The sequence below is a fragment of the Mugil cephalus genome, chromosome 13, assembly GCF_022458985.1.
Source record: "Mugil cephalus isolate CIBA_MC_2020 chromosome 13, CIBA_Mcephalus_1.1, whole genome shotgun sequence".
NCBI classification, from domain to species: Eukaryota; Metazoa; Chordata; class Actinopteri; order Mugiliformes; family Mugilidae; genus Mugil; species Mugil cephalus.
Window position 1 is genome coordinate 19,133,928 of NC_061782.1, and position 21,069 is coordinate 19,154,996.

The 21,069-nt window shown below is 43.2% G+C and overlaps 2 protein-coding genes across 2 annotated transcripts in view; both read right to left on the minus strand.

Moving 5' to 3' along the window:
• Window positions 1-8,709, minus strand: part of lrpprc (leucine-rich pentatricopeptide repeat containing) — a 53,219-nt gene extending 44,510 nt beyond the window's left edge. Inside the window, exons 1-11 of the mRNA XM_047602576.1 lie at window positions 8,518-8,709; window positions 7,522-7,724; window positions 7,288-7,410; window positions 6,503-6,624; window positions 6,240-6,298; window positions 6,037-6,123; window positions 5,801-5,927; window positions 5,558-5,702; window positions 4,600-4,754; window positions 4,345-4,450; window positions 4,125-4,232 (exon numbers count right to left, since the gene is read on the minus strand). Of these exons, the coding sequence (XP_047458532.1) occupies window positions 4,125-4,232; window positions 4,345-4,450; window positions 4,600-4,754; window positions 5,558-5,702; window positions 5,801-5,927; window positions 6,037-6,123; window positions 6,240-6,298; window positions 6,503-6,624; window positions 7,288-7,410; window positions 7,522-7,724; window positions 8,518-8,696 (1,414 nt within the window). The 5' untranslated portion in view covers window positions 8,697-8,709. The remainder of the gene's footprint in view (window positions 1-4,124; window positions 4,233-4,344; window positions 4,451-4,599; window positions 4,755-5,557; window positions 5,703-5,800; window positions 5,928-6,036; window positions 6,124-6,239; window positions 6,299-6,502; window positions 6,625-7,287; window positions 7,411-7,521; window positions 7,725-8,517) is intronic.
• Window positions 8,710-9,144: 435 nt separating this feature from the next.
• Window positions 9,145-11,345, minus strand: znhit2 (zinc finger, HIT-type containing 2). Its single transcript, XM_047603249.1, has 2 exons — window positions 11,232-11,345; window positions 9,145-11,003 (listed from the first exon to the last, which is right to left on the minus strand). The coding sequence occupies exon 2, from the start codon at window positions 10,937-10,939 to the stop codon at window positions 9,206-9,208; it is 1,734 nt and encodes a 577-aa protein (XP_047459205.1). The 5' UTR covers window positions 10,940-11,003; window positions 11,232-11,345; the 3' UTR covers window positions 9,145-9,205.
• Window positions 11,346-21,069: the final 9,724 nt, after the last annotated feature.

Here is a 21,069-nt window from a genome sequence, read left to right on the forward strand (position 1 = left end):
CTCTTTACTTCTTCCCTTCCCTCCCCCATTGCTCCCTTCCCATTCCGCGGCTCCGGCCTCTCTGCCCGCTAGTGACACCTGTGGACAAAAAGTGACACGACGCTTAATATTTCATGGGCCGTGCACAGTGGGGCGCGTAATCCAAAGTGAATTCCCTCAGAGCGCTTGCATTTACATGAAATCAAGTCACTCTGCATCAGTCACATCACCTGCACTGGCCCCCTCCCCCCCCCCCCCCCCCCCCCCCCCAACACACACCTCCTACAGCCAATGAGTGTGAGTCCAGCAGGGAGAGAGGGGAGGAAAAAACAGAGAGGCTGCATGATTCATGAGGGTTAAGGCTAACACCATCAGAAACAAGCCAGTGTGTGAGTGAGAGAGAGAAGTTTCTTCTCTGTCCTCTCTTCCGTCCTTCCTCCTTTCCGTACCGTGATACTTAAATGGAAGCTGTCCGACGTGTTCGCGTGGCTTTGAGACCGAGCGGTTGGAGAATTTAAGTCTGCTTGTGCACGTTTAAACCCATGTCTAGACCTCATCTTCGTTCTGCCAAGTCAGGCAATGAGACATCTCACATCTCGGTCAAAGCCGACAATCTGTCCCCACACAGGTCTAACCGTTTTCTCCTCCCTGCCAGCTCAAATGCTGTCAATTGGTTGACAGGAGAAAAATACATCATTTATTAATCGCTCTAAAAAACCCCAAAGAGAGAACCAGAGCTCAGCATAAATAAAGCACTTAAAAACCAAACCGCTGCAGAACGCGTTTGACAGAGCTCATCCGCTAATGAGTTGTGAATTCTGACAAGTCATCAAATGCTGGCTATCTGTCACTGAGACCATCTCCACAAGATCATCACAAAAAAAAGAGAGAAGAGAAAGAAAATAACTATTTCCTTCATCATGGTTTGGGGCCTAAATATCCCCATGAACTGGATCTGCTGAGCCATTTAACTGTCTTTAAAAGGCAAATGGAGAAGGATGAAAGTGGGACATTAATACCAATTTTCCACCGAGTCTCAGTCAAGAGTCAGTCAAAATTAAGAGCCCGGAGAAAATGGCTCTATAAACGCAGATTCAGCTACTTGAGCATGAAACGTAGTTTAAATGCTAAAGTTTAAATGATAAATGATGGAGTCGCTGTTATGTCGCATGCATATCTTCTACCATGAATGTGGTTCAATATTATTAGCCTGTTCCCTGTCATCTGAATTTTGTTTAGAAAATCAGATAATTAATGTTTTCTACTGTCTGTGTGTCTGTTTCTCCGCCTTTAACTTGGAAAAGAAGAAGAAAGCGGGACCAGACTGAAACATGGGAGATGGGTCAGGACTGAGAAACAAGTTCAATTCGACAAAAGATTTGAAGAAAGCAACTGAAGCATAATGACCTCTGACCCTGTCTGCCACAAGCCTGTATGTGCATCCATGTATGTGTATGTATGAATGTGCAAGGGAGTTGCTCAAGGCTACTGAGCCCCCCCCCCTCCGGTGTCCTTAACAAGGAAGCTTAGGTGCCCCAGCCAAGGGCCAAAGGTTACCAGATCACCCATCCAAACATAACATGCACCATTTTCTCCTTTCAGCAGAATCTGCAGCAAATGCTACAAAACCAGTTTTACTGTTAGTTTTGTTTTTCTTCAGAATCATCTGTAAACTCCATCCCAAGATTATTGCAGAAAGATAGGCCTTGACATTAGGGACGTCCTGATCTTTTGCCCCCCTGTCTGATCCTGATTATTTAACATATATATATGTATATATATAAACATAATTTCCACCCGGTGACACACAACACCTTTCTTAACTTAAAGATCATGTAGATCATGCGCGTGTTATATAACAACCTTAAATATCTCCAGAAATTTATTTAGTGATGATTACATCACAAATCTGCTTCCACCAGAGTTACAAAAGTTCCAGAGAGCAGACATATTCAACGTTTCATTCAGGTTTGCGGGAGCCATAAACAAAACACACAACATCCGGCTTGGCTTCGTGCTCAATCCGACCATTTTAAAAACGCCTGGATCGCCGCTGATACTGATCTGGACATCTCTACTTTATATAATAACATCACAACCGATTTGCAGACATGCAACTAGGCAGCTAAAAGTGGAAAGAGGTTGGCCATTGGGAAGAGGAATGGCAAATATGATATTCATGTCTGAGCACACTTTCTGAAAGTCAAAGAGTCTTTCAAGTCCACATGGGAAGTTGGGAACATCTTCTAAATTTTGCAATCTATTCCAAGAGCTCTCCAGAGAGGCGTGCGTGTGTGTGTGTGTTTGTTTCATCTCCTCTCGCTCCGGCTCTCTCTCACGCAGGGATCAGACCTCTTTGCCCTTCACTGCCCCAGCCCAACTGAAATCTGTCCCAGTTGGACCACTCTGTTAGTCATTAATATTTGAGGGGAACTCTCCTTTAAGAGCTCTTCCTGGTACAGAGGAAGTCAAAATCCCCTCTACGCCACAAACACACATACGCTCAGAAACTGCTAATATCATGTGCACAAAAATTTTTTAAAAAACAGCTTTGTATCAAATAGGACATATAGAGGAGACATATTTCCTCTGCCTTTGGACTCCACAGCACCGTTAGGTTATAACATACACATTCATTTTTTTACATGAAGCTGAAGTGGCTCCAGGATCCAACAATAGGATTCTAACAACTAATCATCTTGTCTAGTTTCAGGATCTTTCACGTCTTTGTCTTGAGTTAAAATTTAAAGAACCCTGTGTGCAAATATGTAAGAACTAATTGTAAAATAATTGCATGTTCTTTTCGTCGTCAACCTGACCGACCAATCATAGCGAATTACAGGCAGCGACACGCTTTCTTACCCGCCTCCTTGTTTATATGTGTAGCGGTAGCCGCATGGAGAGCCATGGCTGAAAGCCAAACGGAGTTGGTCACTAAAAAAAAATCCACTTCCGTTATATGGAATTGGTTTGGATTTTCCTGAACTTATGAAGCGCAGGCAAATGTTCTGTGCAAAGTTTGCACACAAATGGTTCGCACGTCGGGTGGCAACATGACGAACCTGTTCAATCATTTGAAGAGGAAGCATCCCAAACAATATGCTGAGAGCCAAACAGCGAGGGGCCCGGGGACACCGGCACCGCAGGCGGAGGCAGCAGCTAGCGTAAGACCAAAACAGTCAACATTAACACAGGCATTTAACAAGTCAAGACAAGCGATGGAAAGAGGTAACAGAAGCAGTTACCTTTTATCTTCCAAAAGATATGGTACCGTTCAAGGCTAGAGAAAACAAGGGGTTGAAACTTAAAGTAGTTGATCCACGGTAAGAGCTGCCCAGCCGAAAATACTTGTACAACAGTGCCATGCCACGTCTCTTAAACTTGATTGTTTGCACATGCACGCAAAACTGCGACTATTTAAAATAAAATCGGTTAAGAAAGGTTGTCTGTTTTTCATTTTTCAATTTAAGATCGTGATAAAATCAAAATCGTGATTTTATTTTGAAAAAATCGTGATATGATGTTTTTGCCATGTCGCCCACCCCTAAGACATCTTTATAAAATTGGAAAACCTCTCCATGTTAAATGGCGATGGACTGAGACACCAATTATCAGCCACTCACAACTGTCTCATCATCTGTGCCCTGAAAGCTTACGTGAAAACCACAAGTCTAAAGTTTCTGGCCATTACAAATTTTGATTTTATCCCTGCAAGTTAACACTGGCCTGGTCCAGCCAAACTCGACTCAGCATTGGGATGTTTATTATGCACACAGTTGATAGATGTTATAGCAGATAAAGAGTTAAAAGATCCAACCAGAGTGAACAAAGTCGACTCGGTGCTCAGATGATGCAACACCACACAAACTCTTCTTTCCATCACCATATTGAGCCCCACAAACAACTTGCTGGCCTGGCTCATGTTTTGGTGGGCAGGGGAACTAGAGGCTGACTCCCAGGCTGTGTTATTACTATCAAAAAGAAAAGTGTATGTCCTTGTGTGGCTTTTTTAGCTGGTCTTTACCTTCCAAAACCCGTCAACGAGGGTTGTCTGAAGACGAGGTTTTGTTTTGGGGATTATAGTGCAAAAGGGAGATATTTAAAATAAGTAAAAAAAAAATGCATGCATTTGTGTGTGTTTGTACCAGCTGTGTTGTTTTCTTTCACGAGCGGAGCCAGGAGGGGCCAGAAGAAGTGAGGTCTTAAGGGAAGTCCCTGCTCCTTGTATAGCTTCATCAGCCCTAAAGCTATACCTGCAAAGCAGAATCAAGACAACTGAATTATAATGACTTGAGAAGACTGTCGCACAGTTAATCCGATGTTCACCAAATGTACACAGTAAGTAAATGAAAGCATATGAATTACCAGTCTTCCTGGCGTCCAGGGCACAGAACAGAGCGAAGCTGAGCGGTGCACTGTGCATATTTCCCTCTTGGAGCTCCTTGCAGAACTGGACAATCTTCTCCGGTGGCTGTACAGAACATGAAGGAATCAAAAACATCCCACCTACAATGAGTACTCGACATATATCTGGCTAACTGGCAAATACTGACGAGCTAAATTAAAAAAAAAAAAATAAATAAAATTGTGAGGATGGGACTGGATTCTTTTCCCAAGTACCGTTTCCATGGTGATGCAGTGTCTGAGGAAGAAGTTGCCCAGGTTCATGGAGTCACTGGAGCCGTCAGACTGCAGTGAGGGGAAAATCTTGAGGATCAGAAAAGAGGAGTCCACCTTTCCCTGGGTCACGAGGTTCAGGCACAAGTTCATGGCATCTATGAGAACACGAACAACAATTATTAAAAATCCTGCATCTATACACAAAACTCCCACTTCTTCAGTGTGCTTTGATGAATAAAGCACACAAAAGGAAAAACTGTTCTAAGCAGTAATGCAGTTTTTTGCAGTCAGTCTGATCTTGATAATTTTTCCATTTTTCCATTTATCTAAATTGCCACCCCTGGTGCTTCATAAAGGTTCACCGTGCACACGTATTACAATACAATAAACTTCAAAATCAGTGCATTAAGTAAATAAATATCTGCCTCCAAGCTTTTCAACAACATTAAATAATGTTAAAACAAAACCGAACAACAGGCCTGGTCAAGGCGATCCTATCATTTTAAAAATTCCTTGACTGGCCCCAATACTGATCTCCAGATACCACCGAACCGTGTCACAAAAAAAAAAAAAAAAATTACAAGACAGCAAAGTGACATTTGCAGCTATAACAAAAACTTCTGATAACGGCTACAACTGCAAAGAAGAATCACATCTCATTTGTAGAGGGTTTTTGTACAAATACATGCTATCCAGTCTGTAGTACTGACAAAATGTGTTAACATGAGAAAAAAAAATATTGTTCACAACAGTTCTAACTATCAGCATTTAAACGAAATTAAAATAACAAGACTCTGCAGTTTTAACTTGTGCAGAACTAACTGAGGTTGGGATACCGATCCTTATCCAATAATTATTCACATCTACATCTTTATTGATGATGCAAATGCAAACGGAAGGAAACTTGAAGGTGCGAATCCTTTGTGTGAAAGCATTGTAAAAACAACATGATGTGTACCTGGAATGAAACCCCTCTCATGCCTGAAACGTTCAGCCACATGTGGGATGTACTTCTCGTTTCCAGACTTGGCCAGAGAGAAGATAACTTGCATGAGGTCCCTGTCCATCAGATTGCATTCTGCAGCGTCTGCAGCCTCCAGAGTCTGAAGTAGAGTGAGGAGGTAAGATAAGAATATTAAATGGAAGAGAAATAATAGACATTAAATGGGAAAAATGTTTGATTAAAAGTGAAGACACACACCTGTTTCATGGCGTCCCAGTCGCCCCTCTCAGCGTACACGTTCAGCAGTGATACATAAGTGTCAGGACTCGGCTCAATCCCTGCTCCCCGCATCACAGGCAGGATGTTCTTCGCACTTTCTATGTCGCTGCGCAGCAATAAGGATAGCAGCTTGTTCAAAATCAAATCGCTCCAACACCAACACTTATTATGTACCATTAAACATATACTAAAAGAACAATGTCAGCGATGCTCACCCTGCACGAGCATGGCCGGTCACCAGGGAGCTGAACACAGCCTCGGTGATGGGTAAGTCTTTGCTCTTCATGAAACCCAGGATGGTGCTGAGAAAACAAAGAAGTTAAAACTAGAAACAGACAATAATAGTGATATTACGTTTCCCAGCATTGTGTTCTCAGAGCGGTAAATCTCTCACTGTGAGAACAGACGGTTTGTTTACCTGGCACCTTCAATGTCTCCACTTTCACAATAGGCTGCGATGAGTCTTTGGTAAGTAACCTGTGCACAACAACAAAAGTCAAAGTGGGCTGAAAATCACCAAATGTATAAGAAACATTGAAACAAGCAAGTAGTGCAAGAGAATCAGGAAGGTATTGTGCTCATATTTTTGAAAAACAATGTGCATAATTAATTACATTTCCATTCACATGTCGAGAAACAACTTTGATGGAAAATCTAACAGTGCTTTTTGGCAGAACTTACTCTGTTTGGCTGGATGTTAGCGGCTTCCATCTTGGCCAGGAAGTCGGTCGGGGAGAACTTGAACTCGTTCTGCAGGTAAACCTTGAGCAAGGCGTTGTAGTGACTAACATCATACTGTACACCTGCGGAGGACAACGTAACTGTGACAGCTGCAACGTACAGAGACTCCTCTAAAAACATTATGACTCATCACATAAAATCGGTGCGAACCATTTGCAGGTTCGTCACATTTAACAACAAGGACTGAAATGGATGAGAATGAGTTAATCAAATACGTTGGTTTGAACCTTACAAGATAAACTGGCGATATTTACTAAAAATATTTTCTTACCAGATCTTAGCGTCATGAAGGTTATGGTATAAAGCGTTTAGTTAAAACTTAAATAACGATTCACTGAATTGTGTTGCATAGCACCGACACATCTTTCTCTTATTGTGACAACCCCAGTCAGCGGGCTAGGATAAATAATAAAAACATGAAATTGCTAAATCAGTATAAGCTGAACATTCACTAGTGTACCTAATGTTTCGGTGGGTTAAGCAAATCAGAACATTGCATCATACTGCATTATTGTTTATCCACCTTGTCTGTCCGTGTCGACCACTTCTACATCCAAGATACATCTTTCAGTGAATGCTTTGAGGAAACGTGATAAACCCAGAACTCCCCGGAACATTTCCAACTATGTTCAAACGTTCAAGCTACATCCTCGCACTTGGAAGAGCGACGCACCACTTCAGAAAACATGACTTTTGCATTTTTTGCCACTGCTGCAGCCTCTTACCCAGCTCCTGCATCTTCTTCCACACACGGTGCGCCAGCTCGGTGCGCTCCATCAGAGGCACCTCAGGTAGCAGAGAGCCACAGCTACGCAGCAGCAACAAGGCCTGGTTGGCGCTGGGGTATCCTACAAGAAGACGGGGAAGAGAAATGAACGTGAACGACAATAAAACACGCTCGTCTCTTCAGCAGAAATCCCTCATTAAGTGTCTCTCTAGTCGCTGTAACGTCTGCCTACCTGCCCTGCTGATGTCATGGAAGATGCGAAGAAGCATCGTCTTGGTGATGCGACCAGTCCTCCTCACAGAGCTGTCCAGCTTTTTCAAGGCCCAGTCGAACTGCTGAGCCTGCTTGGACTGCACGGCGGTGCTGACGTCATCCTTGTGCTCTGTGGCCACAGCATAGCTACGAACGCACCCCACGGCATACGGCCACACGCGACTGTGGACCAACACAGAGACAGTGGAGAAGTGAAGAAAGAGAAAGATGGAAGGAGGCGACGGGACGGAGGCAACAAAACACAGAAAAATGACCTAGTGGGCACCAGGGCGAGAAAGCATGGCGTCCTCTAAAACCAGCACGTGTGTTCTGCTGTGAAAAGCAGTTTGACAGACAGTAACACCTGGATGCACTGGCCAATAAAGGGCTGTTTGTAGTTTGAGGTGGAGCTGTGTGACCTTGAAAGGAAAACCAGTCACACCATAGTAACCCATGGCTAGAAGCCATCATTCTGACATCAAGCGAGGCTAATGCCCCTTTAGTTCATGGTTATGAAATGACAAATCTATTTTCACAGCAACTTAGCTGCATCTCCTTGGCTACAGCATGACATTGTGACTTGGCTCCCAATGATGGGCCTATTGCTAAAAGCTAGCGTGTAGTTTAGCGAATACAATAATTATGAACAAAATCAGAACAACAATAATATTAGTACAAAGTAAGTCACTGTAACTGGTTTAATATTGAGCATCAAATTGACACTGAACCTAACATGGTTACACAACCTCATCACCTTGTATAAACCAGGGGCAATATTTCATAACCCAGCAGCTAACTACTTCTGCTCCAACCAAGTTACTGTAACGTTAAGAGACGTAAGTCAACACACCGCATTCAACAGTGCAGGTCTTATTAAACACATGCGTGCCTTTGCTTGTCATTGGCATTCAATGACATCTCTGCTTCATGCTCACGCGTGGATTACAGCTACACGGGCTAGCGGGCTCTGCTTTACCTGGACGCATTATCAGAAACAGGGCTGATTTGTCGGAAACAAACTCCGCTCCTTCCCCCGCAGACAGATCCGCTGTACAGCCGCCCGAGTGGCGGTCCGGTTCTTTTAGTGCCTGCGATTTGGAGCAAACCCGAAGGCGAAAACTTGAGTAACCGTGCCGATCTCAAGAGCGCAGCCATGTTTTCTGTCGTAGCATGGGAGAACATCCGCATCACGTGACCCCTTGCATAAAGAAAGTATCGCGAGAGTGGCCGCCGAGTTTTTCTTACATACTTGTGTTACGTTCTGAAAGTCATGATTATAACAGAGTAACTGATTTATTTTAGTGTTTATATATGTATTTAAACATGTCAAGATAAAAACAACATCAAATCAGATTTTTATTTCTGATATTATGTATGTGTGCTTCCATTTTAAGGATTAAGGTTTATACTTAAAACAGCAGCTTCACAAAAATATCCACTTACAAGCCTAGTTCATACCTTTCATCATATTTGCTACCACTATTAGATGTGGTTTAAAGCTCCAATAAAAATATGACTCTCCACAAATGTTTCTAAAAACACCATTTATAAATTACCCTGATATGACATTTATATCAAAAATGTCACAGCAAGAGACAAACAATTCAGGTTTGACATATTTTATTACATATTTTTTTAATTATACATGTTCAAGAAAGACACCATTAGGTCAGTTCTTCAATCAACTTACTATTCCCTTTCCTCTTCTGTTTCTTCAAATGATCGTCCACTACACTCTTTTCTTTCTCCATGCTGTTCCTTACACTCTCTCTTTTGGTGTGTTCACTCCACAACTCAACAGCCAGTCTACGAGTGTGTGGTGCATTGTCCAACACCCAGGCTTGGAAGAACTCACACTTCTTGCTTGCAAGGAAGTACCTCTGTCTCTTTGTCCCTTCTTCTCCCTCTTTGGACAGGACTGTTCTGGCCTGTGATAGCACAGAGCGAAGCTGACTCAAGGCCGCCAGGCAGTAACCCGTGGCATCCTTTCTGTCTCTCCCGGTCATAATGTGAGCCACAGCCTCCACAGCCCTGGCTGGGGCAAGAGGATCCTCCTTGTCGCGGTAACCTCCACTTATAATCAGAGATTCTCCACAGTCTAAGGCCTCTTGGACAGAATTGAAAACCCTGTTTGAGTTTAGTGCCTCAGAAAGAGCAAGTACCATGTCACAGAACTCAAACATCAGTGACTCAGTGTCGCCGTTTAACAGGCTCAGGGTGAAAGAATAGCCAAAAAGTGCATTGACCACACCATAACAAACCAGAGGAGAGGGATTTGCACATAAAGAACTCATCTTTGGAATTTTTGCAGAAACTGGGGGAACACTCTGCACTCCTGCACTTCCTTTGTCTTTGCTTGTTTTTCCTTTAAGGTTTTTCAACTGTTTATCTGTTTTGCCCTGTTTGTGAACCACTTCCTGTTTTCTCTTGACTCTACTGTCAATCTCCTGCTCGTTCACAGTAGATGATGTGTCATTCTCTAGTTTGCTTACTTCTTCCTCAAGCACTTCCACCAGTGATCTCCCTCCATCCTCGTGCTCCTCCCACCACGGCTTCCACAGGGGAACCAGCCCACCAAGAGCTCCGCCCTTCATCAAACCCATAAACATCTCTTTCTCTTTGCCGTTGAGAAGCTCCCACAGTTCCTCTTCTGACAGTTTATCAATGTCCAGCCCTGAGAGCCGATCAGCCAGGTCCAGATCCCCTTCTACACTTTCAGCGTCCTCGTCTGCTACTCCAGGCGTCGGCGCTGTTCCTCCTATCTCTTCAAGTTTTCCTAAAATGTCCTCAATCTCTGCTGTACTCTCTTCTCCAGACTGTTGAAGCTCTGCTAACCTGGACAGGAGTTCCATAACCTGCACTTTCTCTGTGGCCTCGTCTTCGCCTTCATCCGTGTCATCTTGCACAACACCCGCTTCTTTAAGCAAACTTTCCATCCCCCCGTGTGTCCTTTCTGCCTTTTGTCTGAGTCCCACGAGAATCTCCTGCATTTTCTTTCTACCCTCAGCTTCTGTTTTCCCCATGTCCTTCAGCTCCTGTAGAACAGACTCTTTGTAAAATTCCTCAGAGCATGCGGAGTGATCTGGGCTCTGGTAGCAAGCCAATCCACAGTAATGGAGGTTACAGCGGGGGCAGGTGTAGCAAGAAGGTTTACATTTGCACAACATGCAGACTGAAGCGATCCTGGTATTAGTTCCATCCTCTGCAGCCTCGTCCTGTCGGGTCTTGGCTGGCGAGAGAAACTCCTCTTGTCCAGACGCAGCTCCTCTCGACGGGAGCAGAACCCCATCTTTCGTTACGGTCTCGGGCTCCGTGTCGGTCCACTCCTCCTTCGGACCGATGTCTGTCAGAAGACTCCTCACTGACGGAGGAAGTCTCCGTCTAATTAACGGATTCATCAGCGAATCGAAACACGATGTTGCAGCAAAGCAGGAGAGAGCAGCGAGGTTCAAAGGCTGTAACCTAACAAATGAACAATAACACGTGTTAGCCGGAGGTGTGTAATCTGTTACTTCGTTATTGTCATAAAGAGAATTTGACAGTTAGCGCTAACCTTAGCCACAATACATTAAAGTATGTTTAGCGTGCCATTAGACTCGTGAACCACTTAAGAGTCCAAAAGACTGCTTTGCTAACGACAGTTAATATTAGATTTTGTCTTAATCTCTTACAAAAACAAGCTGCACTTACTTTACAAGATTTAAACACCAACGTTTCACATATGTTGTCCCGTTAAAGTTGCCATGTCGCTTGTTGATGACGTTTCGTCGATGCGCAGACGCAGTTGTTTTTGTCGAGTGTGAGCCACAGAGCCGCGCATCCTCAGCTTCACCCTCAGCTACTTTATACAGTCAATGATCCTCAGCCGACGTCTACCACCACAATAATAGACGAAGAAGAGCTTTTCCCATGTAAGGTAAAGAGTAAAACTATGATGAGATTGCTTTGTCAACAGCAGAATGAATTTTTAATCCCCAAATGGACTTTATTTATTAAATATGAATTAGATATCAAGTAGATTAATGTTATATCATCACTTAATTATAGTGTGAAGTTTTTACACGTGAACTTTTGGTTTAAAAATTCTGTATTTTATTAAATTAAACAGTTAATTGTTATTTGTAATTGTAAGTTTGATGATTGATTTTCCTGACATTTTTCCAAGTAGGCCTAATTGCAAGTTAACTACAGTCTTCATCTAGAAGTGAGAGCAGTCTAATCAGCAAAAATAACATACCGATTTGCAAAGTGTGTAGCCCTCTTTAGTTTGGCATAAAGACTAATTGGTCTTTATACTATGTTCCCACTCACTTGCCAGTTAATAGGTACGCTACTGAAAATTAATTTCTGTTATTATATTTCGTTTACACTGAAACCGTGTGTGACAGATGGTAATGCTACTGAATGTTTATTTTGGATGATGTAGTTAGTGGTGCTGTTAAACTGTATTGAATTAAATTCAAAAGTATTTCAACTGTTAGCCTTGCCCACTGACGAAAAATAGAAACATGTACAATTCATAGCCCCCTAAATAAAAACAGCTGAAGGTAAGATTTAGTGCAGGACTCTTATATTAGAACACATTCATTTAGTAATGAATTGAAATTTCTAATGACAGTAAATATATATCTCCACAATGACCACGTAGAGCTCGCCTAACTCTGCCCTCCTCGCTTCTTTGTTATTGCATTTAGTCCACTGTTTATAAAAACCGACTCTGTTTTAAGAAGTTCTCTATGTCAAGTACTGACCAACTATAATATTTGTACAATGAGCCCCACCAGCACTCCTACAGTCAAATATCTGTGTGGTGTAAATTAAAACAATTGATTCCACGGCTATTCATACTGTACATAACTGAACCAACTGGTGGAATTAAAACCTGACCTCACTAGCATGTACGCATGTCACAGTCTTCTCCACCTAACTGTATGCCAGTCTGTTTGTGCTCTCTGCATGCCTTTGCATCTGTGTGTCTTCCTGACTGTGCCTCGTGTCTACATCTCCCGTGGGGCTGTTTGCTCTGAGGTGATTGTCTCCTGCAGGGGGTCAAGCATGGTAAAGGTCATGCAGGTGGGGAGTTGTCAGATGGCCGTCCACCCCTCACTGGGCCAAGGGGCTCTCATGCCGCCTGTCTGAGCCTGTGGGGAAATAGGCAAGAGAAGGGGTGTCTGAGGACGACGTGTGCCATGCTGTCTTGGCCCCGCCCCTGGCTGCCGTACCAGCAGTCCTGGGCAGGCAGCTGCCTTCTCTCATCTCCCGTCTTCTTCCCTGGTATGCCCTGTGACATCTTAGTATCTCAACACAAGGTCCATGAGCTTACTGTGTGACTGTTACACTGATGACATGTAGTAGAATCTCATCCGTGTTAGGAAGGTTTGCATTGCAGGACCCTTTTTTAGCATATTGAAGTAAAAAAAAATAAAATGTATTTGGCATTTTTGCCCTTAGCAACATAATATAGACTGAAAACACGGATGGAGAGCATGTAACCATTAGTGTGGGATATTACTAGGAGGACACCAGGCTCCAGTGAGACATTGTTTTCGATATATATATATAAAAACACGTTTACTTTTGGTAGAATATGATCTCTCAGACTTAAATAATTCATTTAAATAAGCCCATATTTATTGTCTATCACACACATGGAAACTCCTACACTTTAGAGAACAAACAAAGTGGTAGATTTGATTTATAGATATTAGTTTGATAACTTACAAACTATTAAATGACAGCCAAAGGACAAGCTGAGATTCATTGGCTCCCATGAGCTCGAAACTCAAAAACTGTCCTCGCAAAGATAGATGTACCACCACACACACACACACACACACACACACACACACACACACACATGCATCCTGCTGTCTGCCACCAGCTGATAGGTGACAGGGAACAGGCTCTGCCTTTTGGGCATGTCCAGCTCTGGCATGTCTGGAGCTGTCCACTGTACAGCAGCAGGGTATGTGTGCATGCGTTTGTGCAGTTAAAGGGAGTCGACCTATGTTGATGTGGACTGTTCTGTCACCTGTCAGCTCAAAAGGATCTGGCATCGTAGGACGCCCAAAAGGGAGGCTCTTTGTTTGTATGTGTGGTGGTGGTGGTGGTGGTGGTGGGGGGGGAGGGCCCGGCCTGTGTCCAGTGCCCAGTTTCTATGCGTGGAGCCAGAAGCAAGTGTTTCACTTTGACTGAAGGACTTCTGAAGACTTTTCTTTCTTCTAACATGGCTTTAAAGTGCACCAGCGTGTACGACAGCATCAAAAATTAAAGATAACTCGGTGGACATGTCAAAATATAAAATGACTAGATGATCACCTGCTGTGTAAGGATGAAAAGAGGTCACATGTCTGTGTAGTTATCTAAGCAGAACGGTAAGAAATAATATATATAAGAATATATAATATATACCTATCTGCCATAACATTATGACCGTTCAAGTATATAACACTGATTATCTCATCATCTGTCATGGGACGCGGCAGACAGTGCAGCATGTGAAGGAATGCAGAAAAATGGTTGAGTGGAAGGATGTTCTGCTGCGAAAACTTAGGTCCTGCTATTCACATGGATGTTATCAGTGGTGCAGGCCACGTGCACTCTCTGGTGGATGTGGTTTAAGGAGCGCAACAAGAAGTTCAAGGCTGTTGACTTGGCCTCCAAATTCCAGAGATCTCACTCCAATCCATCGTCTGTATCCATGGAGGCCCCGCCTAGCAACGATCAGGCCTTAAAGGCTGTTCTGCCAGTGCCTCGATGCCAGATACCACAGCACACCTTCACAGGTCTTTTTGAGCCCGTGCCTCGACGGGCTGATCGGTGTATATTCACCGCTTTGTCTGGAAGTAGGGAGAACTGCATAATAAATGAAGCTTAGAGTGAATGTGAAACCTGACATGGCAACAGCATCCCACCCCCCTCTCATCCCTCGTTCATCTTTCCCACCTCTTTTTCTTGAATGAACCCCAGAATGTGAGCTCAGCTCCCTGAACATGAAAGCATCAATGTACCCCTTCAATAATTCATCTTCAGGATCTATTATTTACCTATCACTGTTCCTTCTTCACAATAGGGCATCGCTGTTCCTCCCCAGTCCCTTTCTCTCTCTTTCTTCCCGTCTTCCCTCCTATAATTGACCACCTTTGCCAGGTCACCCAATCCATATAAACAAATCCCTGCTTCCTGTCGGCTCCTCGATCTGCCTCGGCCGGTGGATTCTCCCTCTGAGTGTGTGCGCTGAGTGCAGAGCGCCGTGTGATGTGCTAAAACACAGGTAGCCTCTCAGTGACCTAAAGCGGCTGTTGACAACAGTGACAGAAGAAACAAGCAGGGAGAAGGAAAAGGAAACCTCACACCACTCCAGAAATCAGCTTTCTCTCTGCCGACCTGTGTTGGAAATAGAGGGTCCAGTGTACCACAGTGGCCTACACCAGTCATTTCGTGCGCTATAATTTGTTTTTACACCAGCAAGTACTGTTATTTTGAGTTTACAGATTTTCAGTCAGTCACTGGTTATCTCCATTTTTCCTTTTCCTCACCCCCTACCTCCTCTTTCTCTACTTGTGTTTTTGTCTTTGAAAATTGTCGTTTGAACGCACTAGTTAGATAAGATGTAAAGTGCAAACCTCAAGATCTCTGTGAATTCAACACTATGAAAACTATGTAATATTCATATAAAATAAATAATACTTAATATTGAAATATCTATATATTTTAAAATGTATAGGTTTTCGAAAATATAGAAAATGGAGCTATAGAAAATAAAAATAACACACATATAAATAAATCTTTTTGTTTTAAGCATTTGTTTGTGTCCATTTGTTTATGACCTGTTCTATGTTGTGTGCCTGTTGTCTACTGTTTGCTCATCAATTTTGATTATGTATTTTAATTTGCACAATTCAAACACAACAAAAGGGAAAGATAATAATGCAATAGTGCAGGGAGAGGCAGAAGCCTCCACCGTTAATACAATTAATATTAAAATTAAAACAAAATAAACATAAACAAGATTATGTCCACATTAACCTTATAGGAGGCCAAGTGCACTTTATACACCTGCTTTGTTTCCTGAGTCATAGTAATAAAACAAAGTAATAAAACAAGTAAACACACACATATATATATATATGGAAAGGAAAAGCAGCAAAAAACTAAAATTTAGTAGAACAGAGAAGTTTTTTTCTAAACTCAATTACACTTTCCTGGCTGCTAAATAAATATTTTCTGTGTTTGCATTTTTCAACTACAATAAAAGAGATTTATTTATTTTATTTATTTATTTTTTGTAGCACCTTTACTGTGGAAAAAAAATCGGAGAAGCCTGGCTGTGCTTTTTCAGTGTCGACAGTATATTTCACAGTGAGTGGCAGTGTACTGAATTTAGTTGTAACGGAGAGGGTGTTGTTCTTTCGTCCGGCCTGGCAGAGTTCACAATAGCAGGTTGTGTAACAAGTAAAAAGCCTTTGGGAATAGTGTTTGCAACATGTCCTCCTCAGCAGAGTGACACACACACACGGCAAAAACAAGACGACGCTTGTTGTTACGAGCTCACGCTGCTCTCCCGTTTTAATTTATTGTTGAAAATTCTAGTGTAATACCAGAGACAGCAGTTTTACTTTGGGAAATGTGTAGACCAAAGTAAAGAGATAATGATGAGCAAATAGATATAAGATCTAAATTTTTATTCGTGTATATTGTAAACTGAACCATGACCTGAGAGAAAGCCTCTGTGAGACTTTCATGTTTTTCCCTCTTCTTCCTCTCTCTCCTGCTCCATCACACCACTCCCGCAGGAGCCAACCTGAGACCGAGGGTGTATCGGTGTATCACCCTCCCTCCTCCTCCGTCTGTCTGACCTCCAGCCCCGCCTCCCTCCGTCCCCACGAGAGGGAGCAGCGGATCAAGGAAGAGGGGAAAGAGCCGAGGAAGGAGCGAGGGAGCGAAAGAGAGAAGTGTGTCTGTGTCCCAGAGGATTGGTCTCTGTCTGTCTAAATCAGGAAGTGAGAATGTGACGGCGGGCGAGACAGAGCAGAGACATCCCTTCTAAATGTGTGTGTGTGTGTGTGTGTGTGTGTGTGTGTGTGTTTGGACCTTGTTGAGCTGAGGTGTCATATATGTGAGGATCACAGCTTCACGCTAGTGGCAACCAGGGATGACGCTCTAAATCACTGAAATGCCAGAGACAACTGTGCGGTGATATGTGGTGTCTGTGTGTGTGTGTGTGTGTTATGGCGCATGTTTGTGTGTTTGTGTGTGAATGTCTTTTGGGACATTTGATGGAGATTAATACCACTTTAAGAGTCTGAAAGTGAAAATGTTATCAAGTATGTCACCTCGGAAAAAAAAAAAGCGAGACGGTGTTTCATCTCGCCCCTGACACACACACACGCACACACACACACACGCACACACCGCCTTGTTGAACTCGAGTTCCCCTTCACCGTCAGGACCCCTTGCGTTCACAGTGTGTTAATTTAATATTTAACACCAAGAATCATAAAACAAAGCGAAATTAAACAAGTCTGGATGAGCTGTTTGGTTGCAGTCACACATGTTGTCCATCATCTAAGAAATAGTAACAACAACACATAGAGACCTGAATTAAACTCTAAACAACTCTCTGACTCTCTAAACTCTCTAAAAGGTTCCTCCCATTTAATCATTTGTTTGCACTGGGAACAAATTCTTATTGGCTTGGTTTGGCTCGCGGCATTTGTGCAATCCTTAACTTTCAGGTCCATATCTCTTGAGTTTAATTTTCAACCATTTACCCACGACTTCAAGCTCGATTATATCGGTTTATTCATTTTATTTCATCCCCTCTATACATTCAGAGAAATGTAAGTCACTAATCAATACATTTTTAACCACTTTTTGACTTCATTTTATCAGTTTATTCATTTTATTTTCTCCTATCTTTGCTAGAGTTTCAACCGTTTGCCCGTGACTTTTAACTTTATTTTATCAATTTTATTTCATCTTATCTATAAATTCAGCCCAATTTTACATATTAATCAATATGTTTTAACTGTCACTACTTTTATTTTTTTTTCTTCTTTGAGGCATCCATTACTTTTATGATTACAGCAATGATAATCGCCTCTGTCATTTTGAATTTTCCGATGACTTCTCGATAACTTATAACACAACACACCCTCTGCCTCTGTGAATAATTAGATAGGCACAGCACTGTCCCTCGGTTTCCCCTCACCTATTACGCTGCATGTAGGCCGAGTCACTGATGGCTTCTCTCTCCTGTCAGCGCCGTCTAAACAACACGTAGTCGTTGTCCGCTCTTGTTTATCAACCCCTATCTTTCTCTTGTTACCTCTGTCTATCTTTAACTCTCCCTTTCATGAGTCACGGAGAATTGTCTGGCAGATCAACAACACATCTGCTCCTGGGATCCGGCCTCGTGCGCACACACTCACACGCCGACATCGGTGCACTCACAGTCACATCATTATATTCGTATTAGCGGTTACGGCCCTTCACGCTCCAACACCTACACGCCTGGACTGCATGCATCTCCTGTGTGTGTCCCTGCTCTGTTAGCCTGACAGATCATGCTCAGGACACATACGTGGCATAATATGTTTATCAAACTCTCTATCATATATATATGTGTGTGTATATATATATATATATATATATATATATATATATATATACACACACACATATATATCATATAAATGCAACCACAGAAACGTTGCTTAATTTTGTTTTTAACCGTAAACTCTATTTAGAAAGGAAAGTAAAATATCACTGTTTTTTTTTTCTTAATAAAATACATTATTGGAAATAAGGTGGGTGGGAAAGGTGCCACACAAACACACTGAGCCTGAGATACGTGGCCGATTACTTGAGGCTAGATAAGGCAACACAACGCAGGAAATATTGAGAGGGGACAAGGGGAGCACTTGGCATTTTGGGCATGCACATAATCGCATGCTCTCACTGCGTTAGTGTTAGTCGGAAAAGGTTGTGTGTTAGCGTGTTTGACAGAGCTCCGACGCCGGCTGTGATGTTGACATTAGTGGACCAGGACACATCACCTCTGCTTTGGGAAAAGGCCGACGGTGAGCCTGTCTTCGAGCACAGCACGGGGTGCCCTGTGTGTTGCTTTAGTGCGCTTTGTTCAAGTAACCGCGCCACATAACAGATACATGTATAGCCCTTTGTATTTGTGTGTGTGTGTGTATTAAAATCTTTTACTGTGTCTCAGGATAAAAATTTTAAAAAATAAATAAATAACCGTTCATGCTTTTCACGTTTGTCAGGTTCTGTGTTCCAGGTCTAAATTCTCCTGTCAGGTGAGAATATTTTCCAAGACTGCAGCTATAATTTTGCAAAATCTTAGGGAAGCTCACATTCTTGCTCTTATCTCGTCTTTCAACAATTTCCACCGCAGATTTGCAGCACAATGAGCACATGTCGTATTATTTTCCTCCTCGGAGCGTTGATTTTCACTTTGTGTTGTTGACTCCTCTTTCCCGCGGCTGTCGAGAAATCAAATCCTATCAAGTCTTATATCCCGCAAATTGTCGCAGGGCTAACTCTGGAGGACTGAGCGAATGGGAGAGCGCAGCGACACGCAAACAAACAAGATGCAGATGAATAACGCGACGCGCGATGTCAACAAGCCACCTCGTCATCGTCAGAGGAGACACAGGTTCTTTCAACCGTGACGTGGAATTGGTATGCAGCAAAAGGAGGGAAGATCAACAGAATGATATGGAGCAAACTAATGAGAAAAAACATCTGCAATCTGCTTCAACTCTTTCATTTATTTCTGTCTTGTTGTCACGTTGACCTGTGTGTGTGTGTGTGTGTGTGTGTGTGTGTGTGTGTGTGTGTGTGTGTGTGTGTGTTTTACGTGTGCTTGTGCGAGCACATATGTATGAAGTCCAGAGCTGTCTTTGTCTCTCGCGTGTGGTGTGGAATGTCAGGCATGTCTAGTCGCATTAGGGAGTGGTGAGGAGGCAGCTGCTGAACCATCGCGCTCCAATGGAGGCAACTCAACAATGGACACCGCGATCTCGAGACCTTGGCACTTATCAGTTAGAGGGTCTGTGTTCCTCCAGGGGGTGAGGGTCAGGGGTTGGGCTGCCTGTGAAAAAGTGACCTGGAGCAATTCAGGAAAAGCCACTTTCAAGAAGCGATGAAGGCCGGGAGAGGAAGACGTTTTGTATCGAAGTCCATGATAATGATGTGGTATCATCTCCATGGCAACTTATTGTGTTGTTGTCTTGAGGCTTTGGTTCATTAACTTGTACGTTGAGCAGCACACTTCTGCCCCTCCTTCTCTTCTCCTCCCTCTACTTGCTTTACTGTGATTTCCTCCTGACCTTTGACATCCATCCATCCATCCATCCATCCATCCACCAGCCCTTTGGTGTCTTGTCCATCCTTGTATCTGTCTCCCGTCTAGCCTCAAGTCACACTAATCCCGTCCTCCTCTCATCCTCAGCCCTTCCACCTCTCTATCCTTGGGCCTTTTGGCTGTAGGTGGATGTGGCAGGTCTATCACAGGGTGGCCAGTCTGTCATTCACTCCTCATATGTATGTGGGTGCGTGCTCGTGGTTTGGGGAGAGGGGCGTGAAGGCAGCTGTCACGCTGTCTCAGGATCATATGCTGGCTGTCAGACATGCTGTAAAGTAACTGACATCCAAACCCACAAAATACATACAACACAAAGAGTCATGTGAGTATGCGGCACCGGGACCTTGATTTTCTTACATACGACACTTTGGGCATAGACTCTAATTTCAAAATTCGATTGAATCTGCCAAAAGACTGAATATTAGTTTACCAGGCAGTACTTGGTACAACGATGTTCTGAACCCAGACTCCAGCTAGTGATGCTGACCCCTGCTCTCTAATATCTCCTGACAGAGGTCAAGTGAAGGGAGAAGTTCCTCCAAGGATCAGTTAAATGTTGTTTAATTTTATTTCATTATGTATCACCTGTCAAACAAAGTAGAGTTCTTAAACTCTGTTCGCAACATTTTTTTGTGGGTTGAAGTTCTAAGTCCATGTAGTCGTAGGATTGTGTGCATTAATGCATGTGGGTTCATGACTGCATGTAAGTGAGTGTGTTGTTGTAGGATTTCTCAGGAGAAGGTGAATGTCTCATCTCTTTGGTCCCCAACCTGTCCAGGTAGATAACACATTCACACACCACTGGGCACACCATCGACCTCCCCCTCTACATACACACCTCTCCCCCCTTCTCTTGTACATCATTGATCCCCTCTTCTCTTCTCTTCTCTTCTCTTCTCTTCTCTTCTCTTCTCTTCTCTTCTCTTCTCTTCTCTTCTCTTCTCTTCTCTTCTCTTCTCTTCTCTTCGTCAAGAAATGCCTGCACAGCTTCTCTGTGAAGTGTGTGTTTCTTTCTGATGTCCGGTGAGACAGGGGAGGCGGGCAGGTCTCCGTCGGCCGCAGTGCAGCTGTCGTTTCGGGTTAGCGCAGGCGAGAAGTGGCTGAGGAGGACGTGAAGAGGGATGAATAAGTGAAGAGGCT

What these genes read in the sequence shown, in the direction of transcription:
- znhit2 (XM_047603249.1), bottom strand. Translation starts at nt 10,939, where the DNA reads ATGAATCCGTTAATTAGACGGAGACTTCCTCCGTCAGTGAGGAGTCTT.